The sequence below is a fragment of the Epinephelus fuscoguttatus genome, linkage group LG23 (assembly GCF_011397635.1).
Source record: "Epinephelus fuscoguttatus linkage group LG23, E.fuscoguttatus.final_Chr_v1".
In the NCBI taxonomy this organism is placed as follows: domain Eukaryota; kingdom Metazoa; phylum Chordata; class Actinopteri; order Perciformes; family Serranidae; genus Epinephelus; species Epinephelus fuscoguttatus.
In genome coordinates, this window is record NC_064774.1 from 28,534,622 (window position 1) to 28,557,685 (window position 23,064).

The 23,064-nt window shown below is 43.0% G+C and overlaps 1 protein-coding gene across 8 annotated transcripts in view; it reads right to left on the reverse strand.

Moving 5' to 3' along the window:
- The window catches only part of nrxn2b (neurexin 2b), an 812,698-nt gene that overhangs the window by 21,630 nt on the left and 768,004 nt on the right, over nucleotides 1–23,064 (reverse strand). For 6 of the 8 annotated variants that reach the window (XM_049567813.1, XM_049567811.1, XM_049567812.1 and 3 more), the window contains 2 exons: nucleotides 11,804–11,893; nucleotides 667–992 (listed from right to left, as the gene is read on the reverse strand). In XM_049567813.1, the coding sequence (XP_049423770.1) occupies nucleotides 667–992; nucleotides 11,804–11,893 (416 nt within the window). The remainder of the gene's footprint in view (nucleotides 1–666; nucleotides 993–11,803; nucleotides 11,894–23,064) is intronic. The other 2 variants (XM_049567815.1, XM_049567818.1) reach the window with 1 other exon arrangement.

Sequence of the window (23,064 nt, forward strand, 5' to 3'; positions counted from 1 at the left end):
TTTGTTAATTGTTACTTACCATGATGGCGACGGCTACCTCTAGCACACGGGGATAATCATCAGACCATAAGTCATAGCCTTTCACATGCTCGTGGAGGAGAGTCATAAATATAAGTTTATGGCGCCTGAAGTTGTTGTTCTGTTGCTGCTGCAGGATTTCCTTTTCATTACGTTCCTCTCCTCCTCCAGCCTTTGTTGAACCGTCTGGATGTGCTGTAATTTCCAGCAGGCTACCGCGTCTGGGGTTTAGTCAGCCATATCTTCTTAGAGCAAATCAAAATTTCACTGTTGATTGCTCTAATAGGACTGGCCACACAAAGCTGTTATGTGACTCCCTCTGAGGCTGAGGGCTGTTTGTACTTCTGAATGTGGCTGAGGGTTCACATAAAACACAGCTCTGAGGATGTGACTGTTTGACCTTGCAGTTGACGTAGGATTTCTTTTGAAATGTGCATCTACTGGTCCAAGAGAGGGGCCATCTGGGTACTTGGCTGTTTAATCTATCAAATATTGTTTTCAGCACTTTTGTAGAGGAATTTTAGAAAGCTAATTAAAAGTAACTGCACCAAAATATCTCAGTGACTCAAACGCCAGCTACTGTTTGTTTTTAGCTTTTCGTTGTGAGTCATGTTAACAAGCTCGCACCACAAACTCGTGATGGCTCACCTGTGTGACACTGTCCCTCATGGTGGGCGAGCGCTGTTTGCGGGTGGTGGTTGTAGCCATTGTGGTTGTTGTCTCCATAATTGTGGTGGACATATCAGCCAGCGGGGTGGTGGAGGTGGTGTCGGTAGTGAGCACCGATGGCACATCACCCACCAGCCGCAGGTTACCCTGGGTCTGGACGTTGGGGTCGCCCTCGGCTGCCAGTTTGAGCACCTGCAGGCCGTTGTAGTACAAGCCTGAGATCTGCCCCTGGAAGTGGCGCCCCTTCTCTCCACCGCCACCAATTTTGATGAACGCCTGGCTGTTGAAGATGGTCAACTGGCGACCTGATGTGTGTGAGATAAGGAAGATGAAGAAATGGACAAAGAAGAGAGAGGAAGTGGAGGTGAGAGAAGAAGAGAAACCATGGGGAGAGGGAAGAAAAAGACAGAAAGGGCAAAGAATACAAATCAGTCATGGTCTCTGGGTTTGCTTGCACATGAAACAAAGTAATACACAGACTCAAAAACAGAAAGACAGGGGAGATAGAGGGACTATTTCAATCATATGGGATTTCCTGGGCAACACTTTAGGGAGATTGGACCCTGGTTTGCTGCAGGTGCAGCCATTATAGGGCTGGGCACGTGCTACATTCTCAGAAAAGGCAGCCTGAATCTGGCAGTCAAATAAATTGCAGGGGCAGTTGCGGCTTGACCCTGAGACTGAAGGTTCACAGCGAAATGCATCTAATTTGCCCCGAGATGGAATATATTAGAACAATGCTGGGACTGTGTCATTGACCTCCAATGCACCTGAGCTGCACAATGATAAAGTACCTCTGCCAGTGGAAAAAAATGTCGCCTCGCTCTGCCATCCAACGGAGGAAAATAAGATCCTCATTGGAAGGAAATGTTTAATTCAGCAGGGGCTCTCCCTCTCTGTGGTCATTACCATTCATCTGGATGGATAGATGGATGAAGGGAGGATAGGGTCGACCATTTAACCAGGGTCCAATACTAATGTGTTACCAGGACTTGTGGTGAAGAGGTGGAGTAGGGGCGGTCTAACAGGTGTAGTTTTTCTCCCAGTATTTTCCTCAGCTGATGGATTTATTTATACTTTTTCTTTTTTCTAGAGCCCATATTTGCATCCGCTCCCACCTTGGGGACATCCCATCATACCACTTGAGTTGAACTTCGACCCCTATTATGAATCATGTGGATATGAAGAAAGATGGAGAGTGGAGGGAGGGGAGTATTATTGCGGGATACTGTTGGGCGGATGTTGGTTAAAAACAGACCAGATGAGGTAATTACTTCGAGGAGAAGCCAAAGAGCTTTTATGGATAAATCAATGGGTGTAAGGAAAGAGGGAGTGTGTTTGTTTGTGAAAGGGATACTACACTAATGTGTGCCTGTGAGTGCAAAATATAGACTCCCTAGAGATGCTGTGCCACTGAAATGAGAGACCCCTCTGGCTTGATAGGACTGTGTGTTTCTGTATGTGCGGGTGCATGTATGCAGATTTCTTGTATTTTACAAAGGTATGAAAGACTTCCACTGCTCCTTGGTGCATATGTTCACATATTTGCACCTCCTGTCTTTCACAACTGAAACTGGCTTCTATGGGTGCAATTATGTTTAACGATGACAAATGAACCTTTTGAATATCTTTTGAATGTTCTGTTGTTGTCTCTGTGGGATTGAAAGCCAGCTCTCATCAGCATGGAGACACAAGGGACGGGCCCGGGTCCCATTTGTTTTCAATTAAAAGCGCTGAAAGGGTACTTCATCACTGTAATTATGATTCACTATCACTCTATATGGAAGCACTTGTTCCGACATATGTGTAACACCCAGGTGGGTGGGAATATCAGACAAATAATGAATTAATGCACATGCATTTGTGTGTGTGGGTGTAAAACCACATGTTTAATATATGTGTATATCTGTACATTTTCTACAAAAGGGCAGGAGAGATACATCTATTCCACTGAGATGGGTTATTACATGTGTCATCCCATTATCAGATCATTAGGCCCGCCAGGGGCCCTCAAGGGATCCGGCTCCCGTCCCTTAACTTCATAGTGATGAGATTTAATGACTGGCATATGCACTGTTGACATAATAGCTGAGTCTCACTCTATTATCTCATCACTAAGCATGGTTGGTGGAGGAGGGATTTAAAAAAAAGAATGGAGAAAGATGGGAGGGACAAGTTGTCGAATAGTGGACATCAGCGAGGAAAATACAGGAGAATAACCATGCTTGTGTACGTACAGAGGACCTTGAAACATCACACGTTGAAATGCACATTAACAGTCTGAGTCCACGTTATGGCCTTCTTGTATCACTCTTCCAGTGTCCTTGACAAGAGGACACGTACATACACACCCACACATCAGCCCAGAGGGTCTCCCATTTCAAGCAGCCCCAGTCGGCCCCCACTCTCCAGTAAAGGGTCATGAATAAAGACAAGTTAAGGACACACATCATCATCAATTCTCCTAAAGTACTCTTGGTTTACCAAACAGCTCAAGTTCCTTTAAAACAACACCCAACCCTCCCTGTGTGTGAGCAGCAACTCCAAACCAGAGAAGGATCTGTTCAGACGGGACAGTTTACTCCTGAGGAGTCAAGTGTATTGGTGTCACAGTAACACTCTGAGCCGGTGACACAGGCATAAGTAAGCCATATTGACAAGCGGCTTATGATTATGATGCAGAGTAGGGGGGATTAGTTATACCTCTGGAAATCGGTGCACACGCAAGTGTCCAAGAATCCGTCGGGTGACCTATATAATTCTGCGTTGCAGTTAGGGCATGTGACGATGTCTTTCTTTAAAAAAAAAAAAAAAAAAGGGAATATGAGCTTCGAGCACAGGAGAGCACCGTAACGTCCATTTGTGCGTCCATCCCATCTGAGATAGAGCAAAAAAAGAAAAAAAAAAAAAAGCAGAAAGGTGCCCTCTAGACTAGATGAAGGGAAATCAGTGTTTGTTTTTGGAGCTGTCTGGTCAGGATGAGACTCTAACAGGGCCTGATGAAGTTATTGTTTCAGGGTCTGCCAGGGCAAATCAAAAGTGACATGGTTTTAGAGCCAATTTGGGGGGCGGGCGGCAGCAGGGTGGAGTAGAGGGGTGGGAGAGGGTAGGAAGAAGAAGCCTCTGCATGACAAGCAATCACAGCGCTTAATATGACAGAGCTGGATGTGGCGCTGCAGCAGAGGGTAGGGTGTGTGCGTGTATATAATAACTCATGAAATATGTCAGTGAAATGCCCTTTATGTTGGTGATAGTTGGCCTTTTCAAGTAGTGTGTATGTGCCTGACATTTATTTACATGCGCCTTTCCTTTTGTGGGTTTGTATGTTGGTTTTGACAGCTTACTGCACGTGTGTGTAGAAGACATCACAGCACATGGGGTTTGCACGCTGATGAGGGTCTATTGGACCAGTTTGGTGGAATTGGGTGGCTGCTGCCTCACATTCTTCCCTAGAGTTCTAGGCTTAGGCTATGGGCATTGTGGGGCCCATAGCCTAAGTGCACTATAGACTTGTGGCTAACTTCATGTTCAGCCCCCCACTAACATAAATGAGGATAAAATGATTTCATTGTGTGGCTCTATTAGACTTTCGAAATCTTATTCTGACAAGCCGAATGCGTCAAATGCCGAAGTTAAATGAGTCATTTCACAGGGGTTGTAACACTCTAAATGTATCCATTAATTTATAGATGTCTCTTTCACAATGTAAGTCTATGGGAAAAGGTCTTTTTGGGCCCCATGGCATCACATGACGGACCCAGAGGTTGTAGTTACACCGTTTGGCCACTGTATAGAAATTGTCACGCCTGTACCACTCTATTATTCTATAGCTGGTTCTATCATTTGTTCTATCATTGGTCCTATCTGTCCAGCCATCCATTATGATAAATCTATGAGAGAAGTTAGCCCCTTTCTTCTTTTAGTTCTGTAACTCTCTAAGTCCCTGTTTCATTTAAATCCATGTAGTATACGCTCAGAAAATCCACAGGGGAATATGGAAAGCACAAAGTAGCACAGTGCCCCTCAAATTTCTCACAACAAAGCAGAGTAAAAATAGCTCTGGGTAATGAAGGGATATGCATAGACACATGCTGGAAACTGAGAGTAAAGCAACATAAAGAAGTAGAGGGCCAACTTGAGAAGGACTGAGCAGTCAAACTTATATTGTGCTTATAGGCATGCGATTCCGCCTCGACTAGATATCGTGCTTTGGAGGTGTTGCAGGTTGGTGAATCTTTGCTTCTGTCCTACAGCCAGAGAAAACATGGTGTACTGGCTGGGAGCTGTACACTCATAGCTGCTTAAATAGGGCATCTAGGTGGGCATGACTATTTCTAAAGTATTATCTTCTACAATCACACCCACCTTTGGTTTGATAACCCGGGGGGCTCAGTGGCTGATAGTCTAGTGGGAGTGAACAGTGCTTGATAAAAAAATAAATCATGCCTATTACAGAAACCGATATGTAACATGTAATTGACTTTTTTTTTGGGTACTGGCCACAGGGCAGCTCCTGAGTTATCGGATGCCTGAAAGAGAGTAAGGCTAAAGAAAGAGGAGGTCGGACAGGGACTGAGAGAATGGGGACATGAGAGATGACAGGAGCAAGGGAGGATGACAGACGAGTAGGACAGAGAAAGAGAGAGCCTGCATGAGGACAGAATGTCAAAGAGACAGAGTGAGGGCATGAAGGGAGGGGTGGAGGGAGTGGATGACAGGCTTGATAAAAAGAACAAGAGGAATCATGCAGTTAAAAGACAGTGGCTGAGGAAGAGAAACATTCGGTAATACATAGGAGTATGATGGTAAGAAAGAAGTAGGAAGAAGACTAGTAAGGTAGTGAGAACAATGGCAGGAGAAAGCAAAATGAGGTAGAGGAAAGTGCCATGTAGAGGATACTGAATGGCTGGTGAGTCACCTTCAGCTTCCCTGGCCTATTTTTCAAATGCAGTCAGTTTATCACATGGTTAACCATGTGGTTATTACAGGGTTAAATTATATGTACCTGAGGCCATAACATCCTGTATCACTGTATTCCCCAGAAAAGATGCTCGTATAGAAGAACTGAGTATGCCTTTACACAGGGGTGGGAAAAACTCCAAAATAACATGCTCAGCTTTCAGACTTGTAAGACTCTGTAAGAAACAGTCAAAAGTACAAAAGGTAAATTACAGTTACTTTTTAGGTTTAGGTTTAGGTGTACTATTAGCTGGATCTTCTGTATCGTGGGGGCCATGGAGCAGGCGCATCAGCTAAGCGGTTAAGTTAACCTCTGGTGTAGCTCTCAGCTAACTTGAATGGGAAAAAAGGGATAATTGTGCAGGTCTTCAAGACTTTCCAAATGTTATTAAACCAAATAAATCAAATCCCAGTAGTGCAATGAGTCATTTCACGGAGTTGTGATGCTCAAAAAAAGTTAACCACTTTTACAATGTAAGTCTATGGGAAAAAGTCTTTTTGGGCTTCATGACATCACATGACGGACTAAGAAATTTTATCTGCACAGTTAGCCACAATGTCAAATTGGCCTCAAAGCGCAGCACTGTTCCTGTGGGCTAGTGTCAACTTTATAGCAATAGTGCCCTGTTCCCAGAACTCAGCAATTACTTTGACAAGAGCAGTGTTATCTATACCAGCAGACCGAAATGTCCCAAAACAAGATGAAAGTTGCAATAAACCAGATGGTGTCTTTTCTCCATTTTAGGTTCTGTCTGTCACTGAGATTGTCTTTTCCCTTGAATGAAGTATAAGGTTCTGCAGGGAATGTAAAAGCCATCACTTCATTTGTGCCTGAGGGTTTTTCTAATGAAAGACCACCAAGTTAAAAGGTTTTATCAGTTGGGTACAGGTTGCATCAATTTTGTCTGGTGTCAGTTACTTCTTCAGCCAAAAGTAAGCTCTCCCAGTAAGCTGTTCCAGTAACGGGAGTAATAGCAAGTTTCCGAATTCTAACTTTGTATCGATGCACCATCCTCCTGGACTTTTTTCTAAACATAGAGAAAAGTGGCTTGTCTAAGATAGGTAATTACTAGCTGAGCCAAGCCAAGCTGGGGAGTGGGCTGGGTTAGGGCCACACTCTGCGTGTTAATGCAGAGATTGCTTTTCAGAGGCTGTGAAATAATGGCTGTATGTCTGCTTCAACCCCCAGAATGTAGGTAGGAGGATGGGAGGGGACGGTGGCTTGATACTGTGCTCTCCCCTGGCTGTTAGCCGCTAACCTGGAGGAGGTGATTGTCTGGGAGGAGGCAGAGGGAGATTGGAGGGGGGGATGGGGAGGATGATCTAAGTGTAACCATCCTCGGTGGAGGGGATATGAAAAGGACTGCAGCTGGAGAGAGCAGTATCTCTCTCCCTCCACCGTCATCATTACGCCTCTCTCATCCTCCTTCTACTCCTGTTATCTCACAGAGAGGAGGGATGCCATATGGTTGCAAGGAGCTTCTATCTCAAATGTTTTCTCTTAGCTGAGTCGCAGGGTGGGAGGGATGGCCCAGAATTCACCTCAGTCAATACACTGCTTTGTGATGCGCGGAACAGAAAGTTGGACCATTTGCACGCACAGTCTTTATGGGTTTGTGTTCACAAATCCTTCATGCGCCTGCAGAATTTCTAGTATCTGTATCAACAAACAAGAACTCCCCCTTATTTCCATTTTCTTCTCTACAGAAAGAAAAAAGAATACGGAGGGAGAAAGTCGAAGACTGGAGCACAATGGGGGTGGGGTGGGATGCTGACAAAGTCGATTATGAAGTGTTCCCAAGTTATCTCCTCGGCACAAGGCTCTCTTTGGTAATTAAGAGCGTTTTGCTTTTTTGCTCCTCAGAAGCTGGGCTGGTTTGGGTAGAACACTATGAATTAATTGTGTTTGACAATGGAGATGAGGGACCAAATGCGGCATGAAGCTCAACTGAAAGCCTTGTGAGGCAGCATGGAGCCCTGAGGTCCTTGAAGGCAGCTGAGGGCACTGAGATTGTGGCGCCGAATCCACAGGACTCTGGAGACAGTAGATCGGATTTTATCAGATGTGGCTCTATCTCTGATCCTATATCTGTACATAGATCTTAAGAAGGTGATACTGTCGATGCACAGACATAAAGAGAGATGGCACGGTGGTTAGCGAGGGACAATCTTCTCTCTTTTATTCACTCCAGCTGTGACTGTGCTGTTTTTAGGCCATTTCATGGTAGGGGACCATGAAATAACAGCAAAGTGGCCCTTCTTTCAGAGCCGCTTTCTTGCAGCCACTTTTCTACTCATGAGCAAGCATGTTAAAATTCATACAATTTTCCCCCTACTTCCCTCAAATATGGCCATAATAGTGCAGGGAGATCAAATGAGAACAAGATAGTAACTCAGTGGGATACAAAGCTCACCATGGGGTTGCTGAAAGGCAGACTCAGACAGATTTACTCTCTGTTGACTGCGGCCTGATGTGAGAGAATCTCTAAAATGAAGCCGGGATCATGAATAGCAGATCTGGACCAATGCCTGGCCTGGAGATGTTGATTTGGGCTCTGGCCTCACACCAAGTGGGAGGACTTGATTGCCTTTGATTAGGGAATGGGGGAGCTTACATCAGACCATTAAACACTGAACATTAAACCTGGTTTCTTCAGCTTTGCTCTGGTTTTTAGGCCACAGAGACCCGGTGTTGTAGTATTCCTCCCTGCACTCATGTAGCTCAACTCAGAGCTTGATCGTCATGCTGTTGGAGAGCTCCAGAGGGATAGACTCTTCGCCAGAAGAAGATATAAAGCGCCAATTCTTCAGGGAGCTTTATTCGTTTCCTTGCTCATCTGCTAAAGGGAACAGCTAAGGGGAATTGATTCTTGCTGGTTATTTGTAATCTTTATTTTCTTGTGGAGCTCCCTGATGAGATCAGGAAACAGTAACACATTATTGTTGTTTCTAAAGAAACAGGGTGCACTGACAAAGAGAATGCTTGCCAAGTTTTCGGTGAGGGCTGGTGTTGACGGTCAAAGGAAAAGAAGAATAAAGGAGAGTGAGGGGTAGGAAGGGTAGATAAAGAGCAGAAAACCTGGAATGACAGATCCATCACAAGGCAAGAGAAAGACGCAAGGAAAAAAGGGGATGCATCTCAGTAAGTTTTGGGCTCGGATAGAGCTGTTGAAAACTTTTGGCACCCTGATTTTTCCCCTCCATTGGGTCCCTGTAATGGCTGCCGTTTTGGATTTAGTCAGCGGGCACAGAGCCGGCCAGAGATGCTCGCTCTGATCTGCCTCACACACAGTAGCGGAGATGGGATAAGGGCTTCGGAATGAGATGCAGTGACAGTGCGGCGCCACAGCACAGCTCCCCCCTAGGACACTGCTGGCTGCAACGACTCCCATTATATCCCAGTGGGACTAAAACACAGATTTGTGAGAGTTATTGTGGGCGATTAGTGCTGTTATGTTGTTTCCATCAATGGCACTGTTGTAGCACCAATGAGATCTGGAAGTTTTTCTGTTAAATTTTACAGAATTGATGAAACATTAGAGGCACTTGGAGAGGAGACCCATGGGGCTGATTGTATTGTGCACTCTGGTCAAGACCCTTTGAGGCATTCATGTAATAAAATCACCACATATTGGAGACCAAAAGCCCATTTTGGTAACACAGCCTGGACTATTACTGGACATCTATTACAGAGGATGGTCCAGGCTGTTTACCACACAAGAGTCTGTAATTTCTTTCATACATAAACCCCTCACCCTGCACAGCATATGATACACAGAACAGTACATTCAAACACTTTCCATAGTGGTGAAAACAATAAATGTTAAAGGGACCTTCATTTCAAACACATTTTGCTGAAATCATCCAGAGCAGATGCGTCATTTTTTTGAATTTGGTGTTCAGTTATTTGCTTTGTTTTAACCCTCTGAGTTTTGCATTAGGGCAGATGTGGAGACAAGGGGAAGAAGATGCCAGCTGGAGAGTTGCTTCATTTAGTAGTGGTTAGAACTTAGTTAGCTTTTTTTAGGTTCGTTTTTGTCCAGAGCGATCGCCGCAACCTGTCCAAGTTCTTCCAAATACTGACATCCAGGTCCAATTAGCGCTCAAATGTTAAAACATCATTTATAACAAGGTTATAACTGAGGGCTCTCTGAATTTGTCACCAGCAGGGCAAAGCTGGCAGAGTTTCTCGAATGGTTTCAATTTTGCGGTGGAATGTGGGGAGATCATGAGAGAAGCCCTCAGCGGTTAGTGTGGGTGGAGTTTGATTTGCTGTTAGGTGGTTAGATTCTGCTTAGAAGGTTCTTAGCTTTGTGTTCTAGCCGCTTCCTTATCAAAGCAACAAACAGCTTTAACCCTTTGAGCTCGGAAATGTCCGCTAATCCCCCTTATTATCTAGGCTAACATGTCTTATATGCAAACGGTATCTCACAAATTCCAAAACCACTGTGCCTCTTCAGTCCATGACGTGTGTATGACACTTCATTAACGAATCCAATCAGATTAACAAATAAGCAACATTTTTCCAAAATCGCACCCTGATCAAAGCCCTCACTTGAGTTTTGACGGGGATTATTTGTTTATTTCGTCTTCCTACTTTCTCAGCGTTCTCATCTAAATGATTGGATGCAGACTCATTTTCAAACTATGGAAGAAAGAGAATTATACATAGCTCATTCTCTTTAGACTCTCATGGCATGCGTAAATCATTTTATAAGTGGGCAAGTCATTTTTTATTGATCCAGTTTTTCATTCAACTTTCATCTCCCAAGCCTTTTTGATTCTAATTTGTGTCCTAACTACCCTCAGCAGAAGTGCGTTTCCCCGACGTACTGGAGGAGAGCAGAGAAGTCAGTTTATAGGAGCTGCAGATGAATGCAAGGATTGTTTTGCTTCCATGAAATAAATATGCAAGTGCTTTTCATTTATCTTGTTTGTCTGTCGCATGAATACTTCATTTTGCTCTCAGAGACAAATTTTATCTTCTGAATTCATCACTGTGTGTTATCGTTCACAATACCGTTTCAAAGGAGCTCCTAAAGATAATTGGCTAATGCTTGAAGGTCTTAATTTGCGATAATCTCCATACATCTCTTATGCAAATAAAAAAGATAAAGCCTCAGACTTTTGGACTTTCTGATAATCTACACCAAAACCCTATACTGCTTTATTCTGCTAAATGGTACTGTATGTTCTCTCGTTTGAAACTACCAGACGTCACAATATGCACAGTAGTGCATGACAAATAAATGTCTGTAATGCTTTCTACTGCAACACAGAAACTATTTTAAGACTCCGCTACACTGATTTATTTTATTCCTCTTTTCTTTTAAAGAATCAACCACCTTCAGCAGCACAAACACACGGCACAAGACAAAGACAAAGAGGTTGGGACATTCGGCACTCAAAGGGTTAAAGAATCATCACTTTGATGGGACCACATTCGGCACTTCTGGCGTTTGTTATATGCATAATATCGGGGCGGAAAAATATGTGCGCCCACATGCTGCAAATAGACTGATTACTGAACAAACACTTCAACAGTCCCTTTAACTTTTAGTGACTTTCAAGGGGGATTCTTTTTTCTCTTGAAAATCCAGTAATAATTTTTCAGCACATTCAGCCAACAAAAGACACAGGAAAGAAAAAACGGAATCAATAGGCTATTTACATGTGGTTAGGTTATTAGGGGGTTATGTCGGGTTATTTGGGGGTTAATTCTCTGAAGAGATGCAGCCCCAGTTTAAGGTGCTTTGGATATGGTCCCCTGGAGATCTGCAATGCTTTTGAATGGCAATATTAATGAAAACCTTAAAAAGAAATTGCCAATATTATACAGTGAGCTGCCTCAACTGGGCAAACTAGGATGTAAAGGTTTGGCAAATATATGATCATATATTCCAATAATGTTTAATTCCCAAGGTAGTTTTCAGGTACCAATTGAAAAAGGGAATAATTGAATGGAATGAGTTATGATATATCAGCCAATTATTATTATGCATGTTAAATCTGCTGTGGATTAAAGGGGACCTACAGTTCTATTAGAAGAGCCAAATCACATTCACCCCTGCTGCGTGGCACTGCACCTCCTCCAGAGTGGTGGTTATCGGTAGGTTAGGCGGTTAGATCATTAGTGGAGTTAAAGGGATTTTATTACCTTTGTCGAGTAGCCACTCGTCAACTACCCGACCGAGTCGGTATGGGATTCTTTGTCTAGCAATAGCCAGGCGCTCATTATCAAAGTTCCCTTTAAGAAATTTGAGAAGACAAATTAAGAGAGGTTACAAAGAAATCTGGAAGTTGAAAGGTTAGAGGTTAGAAGGGCAACATGGCAAATGTTTAGCAAGTTATGTACTTTAAATCAGCTTTAGTTAGGACAGGAAGAACTTGAGGATGTGTTTTTGGGCTGGTTTGTTTGGTTAGAAAAGCATTCTAGTTACCTTGAGTTTAAGTGTTTTTTAAATGCACTAACAAGTTAAACAGATTTATGAATTATTTAGGTATAGTATGATTACATTCGTAGAAACTCATGATAGCTATCCGCAAAGTGAATACACTTTAGAAATGCATTAGCAGTAGAAGTAAATACAGCTAGAATCACACACAGAACCAGCAGTCATTGAACAACAGAATTACTACACTGTGAATGAATACAGCAGAAAAAAACACACATTTCAATGTCAGCAATAAAGCATTGTTATTTCACATGAGCATGAGATAATCACACAGTGCTAATATACATTTCATGGTCGTTTCAAGGAAGACATTTTAGCTCCTGTTGCACACAAAGAGTTTCTGATTAGAATATCCTTTCCTCCCAAATCCGACAACAGGATGGCGTTCTGCCATGGGAGCATCACTTCACTTTGAATCCTCTACTTCAACTAAAGCAAAAAAGGATTTAGTGAAACTGTCAGCACTGTTTTTCCCAGGTTTTTTTTCCCCTTATGCATTAATTGAGCACTTCTCAGTGGCACTTGGCAATTAGCATCACTTCATCAGCGTGTCAAAGAAGTTTCACCGCCACTGCGCAAACTTATTATCCCTCACTTCACTTCAATCAACCTCGGGGTCGTGCTGCGTACATCTCCAGCACTGTCAATAGAGACGGAGCTGGAATTAGGGGAGATGAGGGCTGATGGTGGCCAGGCTGGGGGTTTGATGAAGTCTAATGTGGTGGCAATGTCAGAGGCTTAATTAGGATTTATTGTCTATGTCAAACAGCAATTGTGGCAGATTATAGGCTATACTAGCACAGTGATTCCCAAAAAATGGGGTCAGGGAATCCCCAGGCGTCCTTGAGGAGGAACAAAGTTCTGGGGGGTTCCCAGAAAAGGAGGAACATGCTGTTACAATTAGAATTCACTGGAAATTATCCAATTTCCAACATTTATGAGTGAGAAACGATATAAAAAATGTGTCACTTGTTACAAACAAGGTGATACAAATTACTCTAAGAGCTTAAAGTAGCCCACAGTATGCTCAAAGTGTACTTAATTACCCCCTCCCGACTACCCCAAGCACTGCAGAACTCATACCAATCACAAAAATCAAGCTACTCATCAAGCAGAAATGTTAATTTGCCCCCCTCCAATATATCAATTAGTCAACTGAAACTTGAAAATTAAGAATTTGATAATAAAATGTTGGTTAAGACATTTTTCAAGCAAAAATGTCAAACATTTATAGGTTCCAGCTTCTCAAATGAAAGAATCTGATGTTTTTCTTTGTCATTTATGATAGTGAATAAAGAATCATTGGATTTTGGGCAATTGGTTGGACAAAAGATGCCATTTAAAAACATCGCTTAGGACTCTGGGAAATTGTTATGAGCGTTTTTCACTTTTTTTTTTTTTGTTAGACTAAATGATTTATCATGAAAATAATTGCCAGATTATTTGGTAATGAAAATAGTCATTAGTTACAGCACAGACTGACACTAGAAATGTCCATGATCAAACATTAATCAGTCAACCGCCAAGAATATTTTTGACCTGTAACACATGTCCATCTATAGGTTTATTTGCTACTCTTCTGTCTGTTGCACTGCACACCAAACAAGTGCAAGTGGGAGCTAGCTAGATGTGCCAGTCATTCAATGTTTAGCGCTAGTAATGCCGTCCTGACCCAACACCACTGCTGTGGAAAAATTGTGCCCACCCTTCGGTTTTCTACCAGGTCATCCTGGTGAGTAACCAGCTCAATTTTAGCTGCAAACCCTTCTAAGCACTGAAAACTATGTTATCACTCTTAGCTCTGTTAGCACTGCTAACAGTGTCAGCACAGCTAATGGTGCTAATGTAGTCAACTATGCTAAAGAGGATTTGCGATCAAAAATGAAGCCGCTTACTCACCGAGGCAACCTGGTGGAGAGCGGGTGGTGGCTACCATGTTTCTGCAGCAAACTGTCCTGTGTGGTGCAGAGCGGTCAAGGCTAAAGTTAGCTAACCAGTGGATATTGGAGGGTGGGTAGCTATGTTTTCTACATGTTAATGCAGCCAGCTGGCTGTCTGTTAGCAAAGTCAACATGAAATAAATTAAAAGGCAAGACATTTGCGTCACAAAATATTATTTCACGTCATTTCTGTGTGTGTTTTTTTGTTTTCGTAAAAAAAATTCACCAATTAGTTATGCTTTAATGGATATTAACCAAAACTGACATTCCAAATTTACACTATGAATTGATGCAGAAAATGCACAAATTGGTGCAAAAAATTAACCAGAAATCAGTCAATTGAGTGTTTGATACTACCCCCAAACCCTCTGTTTCATGTCCCCCCCCAACTTTCGTAATGAACTGCAGCTGTGTTTTCACCCTAAATCAACTAAGCCTCTGAAACAGTCTCTGAAACCACATTGTGAGCAGTTTGCCATTGGCTGATGAAACTGTCTGCAGAGAGACAATTTAAAGACTGAAGGAGAGTTTGGGACCAACATCTTAACAGTAAACAGCCACGCTCTGAAGTATATCCTGCATCCTAACTAGTATACTTTGATTTTGCTTCCCCCCACTGCTCTGTGCTGCTGCAGTGATCTAAAATAGACCACCTCTCAGTTCTGCAGTACCTACTTCCACTCCCCAGGGGTCTCTCTACCCACGCCTGCCTGCGCAATAATGGCTCACGCAGTCTGAGGAGGTGTGTGCGTGAGCATACTGTATATGAACAGTTGTTTGTGCATGGGAAAGAGGGCCGCTGTGGAAGAAGGTAATGAGAATTGAACAGCGAAAAAAGGAGTGGAATGAATGATAGCTGGCAGATGGATGGAGACGCATATAGAGGACGAACAGCATGTAAGAGTAGGTGGTTCCAATGTAATGCATATGACTCAGTGCCATTTAAATGCTGCAAACAGAGCTCTGTGTTCATGTGAGTGAGAATGGAGTGCAGGTCATATGCAGGAAATTACATGTTAGTAGATGTTTTCATCTTTCTATAATATATAATTGCCAGTAATGATTCTTTTTATTACCTGCAATAAAATCTTAATTAACCCTACGGGGGGTGGAGACATTTTTTAAAAAACAATTCCCAGTAACTTCTAGTGACTTAAAACCATCTGTAGCAGCACCAAACCGTTCTCAGAACTGTACTGCAGCATGTTAGTGTGACCAATTACATGCATGTGTTCACACCAAACTTAAGATTAGTCAGGTACCACTCTGCCTTCCGGAAAGGCGGTGCAGCAATTACAGTGCACCACACACACACATACAACCCTATTTTAGAGATGACATGGGCACTCCGCAGCAATCACTGAAGTCGAGCAGGAGGAGGCAGACGGAGAGAGGAGAGGGAAAGATGGAGGGAGAAATGAGAGGGGTGAGGTGGGTGGGGTTGCTGAGAAAAGGCGATCAAAATAATAACAGAGTGAAGGGAAAATAGTGGGAGGCAGCAGTCCTTAGCGAGATGAATCAATCCTGTGTGTGTGCATGTTCTTCTCCTACTGCTGCATCTGCTATCTCGTCCACAAATCTGACTAAACCTCCTCCCTCTTTAAACTTTTCTTGTTTGAATCCCACTGAGGCAGCCACTTCCAGTAATCCTATGAAGGGTCCATTTTATCATCCAAGTAATGGTTGATCATGACTATCAACTGGAGAGACGTATTTCTCCCTCTGGTGGCAGCTGTTGCACACTGCGGCCAGCAAACTACCATTCCTTCTCCTCCTTGGCTCCTCTATGGAATGTTTCCTTCCTTTTTTGCTTCCATCACTGTTTTCTTCATCAGTTTCCCTTGTGTTATTCATGTATTCATTCTTTCGTGCTCACTTCTTTCCCTCAAACTACTCTTCTTCTCCAATTGTCCTTCCCTTTCTCTCAAACAATCATTCATCCACACTTCCTTACATCCTTTTTCTTACCCTACGTCCATTTTGATTCCTTTCTCCCCAATTCCTTCCATGCCCTGTTCTCTCCTTGCATCTTCATTATCTCCTTTTTGCTCCCCAATTCCCTCCTTTTTCCATTATTTCTTCATTAGCTTTTGCTCTTTCTTCCTTTGTCCTACTTTCCTCCGTTCCTTCCTCCACAATTTTCTCTTTTTATTCATCCACTCTTCTGCTCCTTATTTCTTCCCTTCATCCAAAGTCTATTTCTTCCTCCCACATTCCTCTCACTTGCCCCCTTAAATCCCTCCTTTTGTTTTGTTCACCTTCGCTCCATTTAATCCTTCCATCCTTCTTCATTGCCTGGTAACAGAGTGAGTATATTACGAGGAGATTAAATGTGGTACATTGTGACACAGGCACTGCCATCCATTACTACACACACACAGTCTGACTCAGTGTATAGTGGAGGAAGTAATGAATGCTAAAAGTGAAGAGTGTGTGTACAGTATGCAAATGTCTGTGTATTCTTTCTCCGACAAACACAAGTGAGTGACAACATCCTCATCAACAGCCCAAAAATGACGGTGCAATCGACAAACAATGGCTTTGTGCATCTACTCAAAACAAAAAGATGGACAAGGGAAAAAAAACGAGGAAGTGATGGAAACCACGGAGAGCAGAATGTGATGTGATGAATGAGAAGTATGTAGAGCCAACGGGAAAGTAATCCGACAAAGTTCTGTTGGACAGGTTTTTTTTGTGTCATCCACACTGCACTGTCAGAGAATCTAAATTCCTCCGTGTCCTGCTTGTTTGTTTGCATCTGTTTGCGCTCGGATCCTTGGAGAAATAAGTCATTCTGAGTGAACCAGTGAAACTTCTCCCTTCTCGCTCTCCTCCCCACTAGCTAAAGCCTGCTCTGCATGAGAATGGGGGGATAGATTAAACAGCTGGGCCTTCGTCTTCTCCCTCACTGCCATTATCGCACTCACTCCGCTCCCAAGACTATTCCCTTTGCCTGATGTGAAAGACGGCGAAACAATACTATCGGACCTGGCGCTCAAGGAAATCCGATAAACAAGAGAGAGAGAGAAATAAACCAGCAAATCAAACACTGGCTTTAAACTGTTGAGGCATATATGCTTTCTGTAATGACCAACATCGACCAATGGACATCAGTGGCTAGGGTGTGTTTTTGTGCAGATTAACATCACCTTAAAGGGGCATTCCACTGATTTCACACGTCAAAGTGAAAGCACTAGTCAAGGGTCATCTCAGCTTGGGCTTCAGACAAGAAAGGTATAATTAAAAGCCCACATAATAATCTTGAGGTGTTGAATTTTGAAAGCTGTGGGTGCTTACCAGTCAGGAAGTGTCCAATGAAAGATGTTTTTGGTTGCATGATAGGAAAGATATTAGTGTTTTTGGGCTTGACCCTACCCTCTGAACCAAATGAATCTGTGAGATGTTTGATTTGCTCTGTCAGATGTGTCTGCATTTTAAAACGAAAACAATCTCCATACGCACGTGTGTTTAGCACAGTTTCGGAAATAATCTCCATCCATACTAACGCCAGCAAATGCACAACATATGCAGATTACCCCTACCCTGGAAATCCAGAGTTCTCGCGAGAGCACAATTTGAATTTGCTCAGCGAGTCACTCTGGCAATCAGTAATGATGCTCATTATCTATGCCCATGAAACCGAGCTGCACCAATCACATCGGTGTATCTGATATAGGCGGGCCAGAGGCGAGCTAAACAGATGACGACAGCGCTGCGACAACAAAGTCCAGAATCAGTAAACATTGCAAGATGACTACGGATGAACAACAGTTGTGTGAAACAGCTTTGGCCGCTACAATGAACGAGTTAGACTTGGCTTTTTCTCTAAAAGAGGAACAGAAGACGGCGCTCGAGTTCCTTTGCAAGAAGGATGTTTTTGCTGTTTTGCCGACTGGATACGGCAAGAGTCTAATCTACCAGTTAGCTCCGCTGGTAGCTAAGCGTATATGTCACCCCGTGTATTGTTCTGATTGGTCATAGTGTTATCCAATTGCGTGCAGTGATATTTTCAAATGCATGCTTGGTGCCGCCCCTCGAGTTGGGCCATTTGCATTACTCATGGCCAGACCCTAAATCTTTCTAGATTTGGGTCTGGATTTCGAGGCTAGTTTACCCCTAGAAACAGGAAGCTTATTGTCTACTCTGCAGGTGGTTGCTTAGTTGCAGAAAACTCTACAGAGATGGCACAGACTATGACCATTTTAGTCTACAACTGTTGATAACGCCCCTTAGAGATGAACTGAAAGGTTCCAGATTAACTCATATTTGCAGCCTGACCCATTTTAGGTACTAAAAGTCAAGATACCTTTGCTGCTATTGCTTTGATCTGGAGCATTCTTTTCCTCTTTCTTGTTTATGCATTTGTATCATTGATTTTGAGCAGCTACATATAAACATCATATCTAAGTCACAATAAACTGGGTGAATATAATAACTCTGTGATGCATATAATATGGGATAATACGGTAATACATAGACTTTGATAAATAGCTCTTAACATTTTAGACTTGTATCTTTCTCAGGCATGGTCATTCAGAATACAAGTATGTGTTAATGATCTACTTCAGCTGTAATTCATTTCACCAGGCATTCAGGCCTAGGTTTTCACCAGGCATACTGTATAATTGGTGAACATATGGGCAAAAAGCTTGTGTTTTCTAATTATAGGTGCATATAAATAGCTTAACTTAATTTAAGCCAAGCACTCGAGCCGACTGTGTGTAAGTAAATATCAGAGGCTGGTCCAGACTTATCCACACTAGTCCTGTGTGTTTGGTCAGCCAACACGCCTGCGGCTCTGGACCCCCTGAGGCCTAAAACGTCTGAAACACTGGTGTGGTGTCTTCAGTGTGGAAGCCAGAAACCTATCCGTCCTCCTCCTGCGCCCCATGTTTGGCGCCTGGAGCATCGGCTGGATTAACCGCCATGATGGGACCCGTCCTGGGTAGGTATCACAGCTGCTGTGCTAGGGGCAAGGCAAGGGCACACTGATTGACTGGCACCTCGGGGAGACACAAAGCAAGGTGGAGGACGGCTGAGAGACCTGTGCGGCGTGCTTGGAGTGTAGAGTGTCTTGTTTCTGTGTCTGTCTGGGAGAACTGGATTCTAGTGTGCTGATAATCTGGCATATGAATCACACACCGTTCTGTCTCACTCCCTGTCTCCTTCTGTATCAGCACATATGTGTGCGTCTGTGTTAGTACACGTGAGTGTGTGTGTGGAGACTCTCCAAGGAGCCAACTGTATATCATGTAGCTCTGCAGGCAGCCAGATGCCCTTGTACAGGACACCCACATCGGAAATCCATCCACAAGAATGGAGATTACATTGGAGACGATTGGCCACCGGCCATCTCGCTCACCCTCCCTCTCACAGAAACCTCTCTCTGTCAAACTAGCCTCATTCTGTTTTTCATTAGGTAACTTTAGATGGATTGCTCTCATATCCACTGGATGTTTTGGAGCAGATGGGGAGAAAAAAAACACTGGCCTATGCACTGTAACCCTGTGCTACTAAATGCATCCCTGCAGAAATATCCATCTTATCAAACTATTTTTGTCTGTTCCTACAAGTCTTATTATCCACGTCGCATTTGTATATGAACCTGTCAAGTTGGCCAAGTTGCAGTTACAGTTTGCTAAAAGTAGGGGAGAGCAACAGTTTGTCTGGGAAAACAAACAAGCACACAGACCACCTCCCCTGTGAGTTCATTCTTGAGTCCAAGTGGACGTTTGTGCCAAATTTGATGAAATTCCCTCAAGGCCCTCTTGAGATATCTTGTTCACAAGTTTAAGATGGATGTAAGGCCACAGTGATCTTGACCTTTAATTTCCAAATTCTAATCAGTTTATCAGTGACCTGAAGTGGACGTTTGTGCCAAATTTATAGAAGTTCGTCAAAGTATTCTTGAGATAGCGGGTTCACAAGAATGAGAGGGATGCAAGGTCATGGTGATCTTGACCTTTGATCACCAAAATCTAGTCCAATCATCCCTGACTCAAAATGGACTTGTGCAAAATTTGAAAAAATTCCCTCAAGGCGATCAAGAATGTGAAAGATGGACGGACAGACAACCCGAAAAACATAATATCTCTTGCTACAGCTATTGTCAGCGCAGGCATGACAATCTGCCTGCAGCATTCAGATAGATATTTCAAACTGTTTCAGTTATTTACTAGAGTGTCAATAACATGACAGAATAAGAAAGATTGTTGTACCAAAATCAAGAAAAATGATACGTGATTGCTTAAATATTCTTAGTGCACAGGCAGATTTCTTTCAAGAAAACATGACTTTAAGGGCTCAAAAATGGATAAAATGTACATTAAAAAGATGCCATTTTTGCAGTGCATATTTTCATTAAAGCCAAAGATTGCAGCAAGTTGTGTTTCTTCATGTGAAACGCGCGGAAAAAGAAGGCGATTTATCTACCTACCACACTCCTTTGTTCAATGTAAATACATCACCCACCGCTCGTGTCGGCATGCACTTGAAACAAATATCTCACTGTTTTAACTGCTTGCTCATCTATGCGGCAGTTATCAATCCAACGCGCTCGTTTTCATTTCTTCCCCACTCTTTTCTTGCTTCGACAGGATCCTCACCACCTTTCATCTCGGCCACGGTGGATTTGTGCGAGGGTGGCTGCCGGAGTGAGCCAGAGAAAGCCCCACCACTCGTGTGGAAATCAAAGTTGTCACTTCTCTAATTACCTAAAGCAATCTTTTCCCTCTCCTGCTCTGCACTACTTAGCTGAGTCTCCTTCTCTCTCTCTCTCCTCATCATTACTTTCTTTACTATTTCTCTGTTCTCTCTCTCCCTCTCCATCATCCCATAGCCACAGGCCAATAATTGGAGATACCTTCCAACTGTGCGAGATCCAATCAGAAGGAGACTCAGAGCACCAGAGGCCCAATAAGAACCCGCAGAATGAAGGGGAAACTGTCATCAGTGACAAGTGACTGAGCTGGATGACCTCAATTAACTCTCTCCGACTTTTTTTGCTGTACTTTCTTGAATATAATGACGAGTAAAACACAAATGCAAACTATGACAAATGTCAGTTATGCATTGTAACAGATCGATGTCCTGAGAGGACTAGCGGTTGCAGGGTTTTTTGCTTGGGGGTGTTATTAGACTTTAAAAACTCCACCAATAACTACAAGAAAAATAATGACCATGTTTAATTCAAGTGTTCAGTTAGCCAATACACATTAAATTAGAATGACTCAGCTACCTTATGGTATTCATGCATTCATTTTCTGTTATCGCTTATCCTGTTCCTGGGGTCGGGAGGTGGGGTACACCCTGAACAGGTCGCCTGACTATTGCATGGCTAACACATAGAGACGGACAGCCACTCATGCTCACATTCACACCTACAGTCAATTTAAGGGGGAGGACAAGCAATCTCCGCACAGAAGGGCTCCCCCACCCCGGCCTGTATTCAAACACGTACTGAAATAAAACACAAAAGTGTAGAAATAAGTAATAAGATATAGTAAAGTATCAAATCAATCAAAATTCTAATCAAAGACAAATTAAATGGCAGATTAGTGGATAATGAAAATAATCAACTGCAGCCTAATCTAGATTTCAATCAATCTAGTTTTGGGGCGAGTTGCTGAGTATTGGAGATATCAGCCGAAGAAATGTTTCTAATATAATGGAACAAGATGGCACTTGAGTCGTGGTGCTCAAAGTGCCCAAAACAAGCAAACAAACATTTAAAAAAAACTCAACAGCAACATCTCGTTACAGAAATCATGATCCGATTGCTGAAGATATTCCACAAACCTCGTTGTGAACATGTTCACGTAGGAACTATTTTCTTTCTGCCGATGCATACCCACCAATAATACGGTTGGCAGGTGTAGTTTGGTCAAAATCACTTCCTGTCGAAACGTCTGCGTTTCTCGTACTGCCACCCAAGTTGGTTTATTAAATTTACCAAAAGGACATTTGTGAGGTGTAGTTTGGTCGACAGAAAATAGTTCCTACATGAAACTGCTCACAATAAGGTCTGTGGATGATCTTAAGTAACTGGGTTGTGATTACTGGAAAGAGATAAATAAATAAATAAATAAATAAATGGTGCTTTGAGCACCACAAGCTGAGTGCCATCTAGTTTCATTATATTAGAGAGAAGGCAGACATCTCTACAGCTGATATCTCCAACGCAACTCACACCAAAACAAACAAGATTTATAAATAGTACTACAAGTAAGAGGAAAAATATAGAATTTTGCTTTGGGGGTGAACTGTAAGGAATCGATGTTAACAGTAGCAGTAGAAATTGCATTTTTTCTTAACATTATTTTTAACATTTATGCTCCTAAAATGGAAGTCAAATCAAGCAGAACTAACCCAAAGTTAAGCTTAATGACAGGCTGTAAGGGTAACTCAGTAGATTAGGCCATACTGCCCGGTGCTGCTGCAGCACTGCATGTAGTAATTACCATAAGCACCATTAATGACAGTAATGACAACAATGAAGCTAACAGACAAATGAGCCTAGCTTACAGAATACAGCGGTGCTCCTCCTGAACAATAGGACGGTACAGATGGTTTCTGAGTCCACACTGTGCTCTGTGCATCACCCTGCGAACTCATCTACCATCTTCTGCTTGGTGAACCACCAATGTCACGTAGGGCTGCTTCGATACTCCTTGCTCCGAGGCCCGAGCTAGTGAAGTGAAATCTAGTCCACGCTCAGCTAAAGTCCATCTGCCTCCAGCCATTTGTCTGACTGTGTTGTCTTGTATAGAGTGCACCCCTCTCCTGTCCTAATCCTGTTGCTCTCCCCTACTTTTAGCATTTTAACTGGCACTGCTGAGTGCTCATATTGCTTTTGCCAAAAGGGAAGAGGGAAGCAGTTCAGCATCCCCTCCTCACATTGTCTCTTTATCTTCCTTGCTTATTCACAAATGCTTTTCTTTCTCCCGGGGTGTGGAGGTCGCAAAGACAAAGATGGATATCTAGAACAGTGGAGACATGATAAAGGGGTAGGAGGAAGGAAAGAG